The sequence below is a fragment of the Nematolebias whitei genome, chromosome 13 (assembly GCF_014905685.2).
Source record: "Nematolebias whitei isolate Nwh7 chromosome 13, NemWhi1, whole genome shotgun sequence".
NCBI lineage: Eukaryota > Metazoa > Chordata > Actinopteri > Cyprinodontiformes > Rivulidae > Nematolebias > Nematolebias whitei.
In genome coordinates, this window is record NC_056510.1 from 8473104 (window position 1) to 8476032 (window position 2929).

At 38.0% G+C, this 2929-nt stretch overlaps 1 protein-coding gene across 1 annotated transcript in view; it reads right to left on the reverse strand.

Annotated features, from left to right (window-relative positions):
* Positions 1-1740: 1740 nt before the first annotated feature.
* The window catches only part of slc4a3 (solute carrier family 4 member 3), a 42341-nt gene continuing 41152 nt past the window's right edge, over positions 1741-2929 (reverse strand). Inside the window, exon 22 of the mRNA XM_037686845.1 lies at positions 1741-1891. Coding sequence (XP_037542773.1) covers positions 1814-1891 — 78 coding nt within the window. The 3' untranslated portion in view covers positions 1741-1813. The remainder of the gene's footprint in view (positions 1892-2929) is intronic.

Here is a 2929-nt window from a genome sequence, read left to right on the forward strand (position 1 = left end):
TGAACAACATTTGAAAAAAACTGAATTACATTAAAAAAACACAACAATATTTGAAAAAACAGAATTACATTTGAAAAAAACAGAATTAAATTAAGGCAAACTGTAAGTGATTTTTTTATTATTTTTTTTGTTTTTTTGTTAACAACATAGAACAGCAGAACAATGTACTGTAACAAGATACAAATACAAACTCCCGTGAAGGGTGTGGGTTCCGTGTACTATTTGTTCAGTTGTTATTTTTAATTGAGAATCCCAAAAAAAAAAAACCTAATTTCATTATTAATTTTCATGAGGGATTCAAAAAATTAAATGTATGTTACTGAACGTGTTACTGTACATTGGTCTGTTTATGTTGTTAATAAAGATACAAAAAACACCACTTTAATTCTCTTTTTTTTTTTTACGTGATTTCGACCACTTCCGCTTTGGCTTAATATATTTCCATTTTTTTCAAATGTATTTCCGGTTTTTCAAATGTGATTCCGGTCACTTCCATTTTGGCCACTTCCGCTTTGGCTTAATGTTTTTCCATTTTTTTCAAATGTGATTCTGGCCACTTCTGCGTCAGCGACTTCCACTTGACTTCCGCTTTGGCTTAATGTAATTCCGTTTTTTCAAATGTAATTCAGTTTTTTCAAATGTTGTTCATTTACACCTCAGGGCCACCATAGCTTTGCCCACCAGATCTATCCAGATTAGTACAAATATGTTTCTTTAGGACTTGCTAAAACCATTTTCTCATCTCCTTTTCAATTAATGAACTTTAAAATCATTCTGTCTGTAAAGTTGACCACTTTGTTTTCATGCGCAGCAGAAAGGAGGATGCTGAAAATGTTGCAACATTGCACTTGTTAATACTGAATCACTGCATAAAACACTGGTGGTACGTAATTTTAACACTCCTTTGGTAAAGCGCAACATTCATCCATCCTGCCAACACACAACTCCTGCAGCTTTACTGCCTAATCTCTGTGACTTTCTGAAACAAACTCAACCAAATGAGAAAATAAGAGCACAGATGAACGTCTTTTTTTCTCTGAATCCATTGACCTACAACCATAAACATTCATAGCAGTTTAAGACGAGAACCGTGCGTGTTCAGAAACGTCCAAATCAACAGATATTAAATATAAAGTAGAAAAATAAAAAGACTGGAAGCAAATTTGAATCGCATTAATGCTAAAGGTTTAAAACACTGAATAAATTACAGGAACAAAACCTCTCAAAGTGGCTTTCATGTCTCCTGGGATTTTGGCTTCAAGTATATTTACAGAATATTAAAGTGTTGACGGTTTAACGAAAAGGAGCGTCTTCCTGCTTTCAGCTCCGCGTTACTGCGGCAGAACAGGAGAAAGGCTAAACTACAGGCAGTGAAACTCATTGAAGGTTGGCTGTCAATTAATCTGAACAGTTCATTTTTGTGCTACGTGTCACCATTATCATTGCACTTCAGCCCATCACCTGCAAAACACTTAAAGGGATTTTAAGGTAAAAATAAATAAATTATGGTACAAGTCGTGTCTTTTGCAAGATTAGCACGGTTCGGTTCAGGTGTGCACTCACAGCTACGTCCTGGCCTCTAACATAATCTCGAATGAGATTATCACACCACCACTGTCATCGTGCCGATTCCCAACACTGGAATAAACAAAGGTAAGAAGCGCTTGTCCACAACACAACAGAAGCTCCCGTTGCTCCGTTTCACAGCTGCCCTGCGACTCTGAGGCTTCCAAAGTGGCGTTTTGTGCTTTGTGCTTGATCAGAGCTGTGGGACAGAGGATTTATGGAAAGTGGACTATGGTCCACTCTGTATTTATACGAGCATGTGGATCTCATTGTACTCGTCTCTCCCATCCTCGTCAAAGTTGGGGGAGTCCTCATCGCAGTCCAGCTGTGAAAAGAAAACATGTCTTTGATTACTTATCTTCAAAAATAACCCAACAACATAAAAATCAACAGTAGATAATTCGAAACTTTCCCATGCAGCATCACTATGGTAGTTTACGGTGTTGCCCCTGAAAAAAATACCAACTGCATGTCAATCCAAGTCTACCAATTTATACCGTACTTTTTGGTGTATAAGTCGATCCGGAGTATAAGTCACATGAGTCAAAAAAAGCATCATGAAGAGGAAAAAAAAACCCATATAAGTCGCATTTATTATGCGCACCGCTGATCTGTTGCGTTTATTATGAGTTTTATTATTATTATTATCGCAGCCGGAGCCGCTAGCTCTCCAGCATTCCTCCACCTGCACCAGCTGAGTGAAGCGAGCACACAGGAGAGGACTCGCTGTTGCAGTTCTAGGAAATTTAAAGTGTCAGTCAAGAATTGCATTATGAATATGGAAAAAAAATATATATATATATATATATATATATATATATATATATAAGTCGCTTTGGCGTATAAGTCACAGGACTGACAAGTCTATGCAAAAAAACTGTGACTTATACGCTGGAAAACATGGTACTAGATCATCAGCGCACTGTTATAATGGAAACGCTGTGGGCTTGTATTCAGATGTAACAAGCCATGCATCCCCGTCTCTGAGAGGTTTGAATAGTGAATGTTTGTAGTTTTGGAGGTGAGTGTTTTTCTGGACTGTAACTGAACAGGGAATGCAATTAAACTTTAATGTTTTTGGTGCAAGATGTGCAAATGGGTAGAAGTCACACTGTGGAGAAGAACGGAGGGAGGTATCAAGGTTCATGCTCAGTAATCCAGGTTAAAAAAAAAAATCCAGTGATGTTCATTCAGGTCATCTGGACAGTTTCTTTTTTTTTCTTCTTGAGAGACGTTTCGCCCTCCATCCGAAGGCTTCATCAGTCTGAGGACCCCCAAACAAACTGTTTTCCGCACTATGCACACTTCCATTAGTGGACCAACCAGTTTGCTGGTGATAAGATGGTTTCTGGGGTCAGGGGGG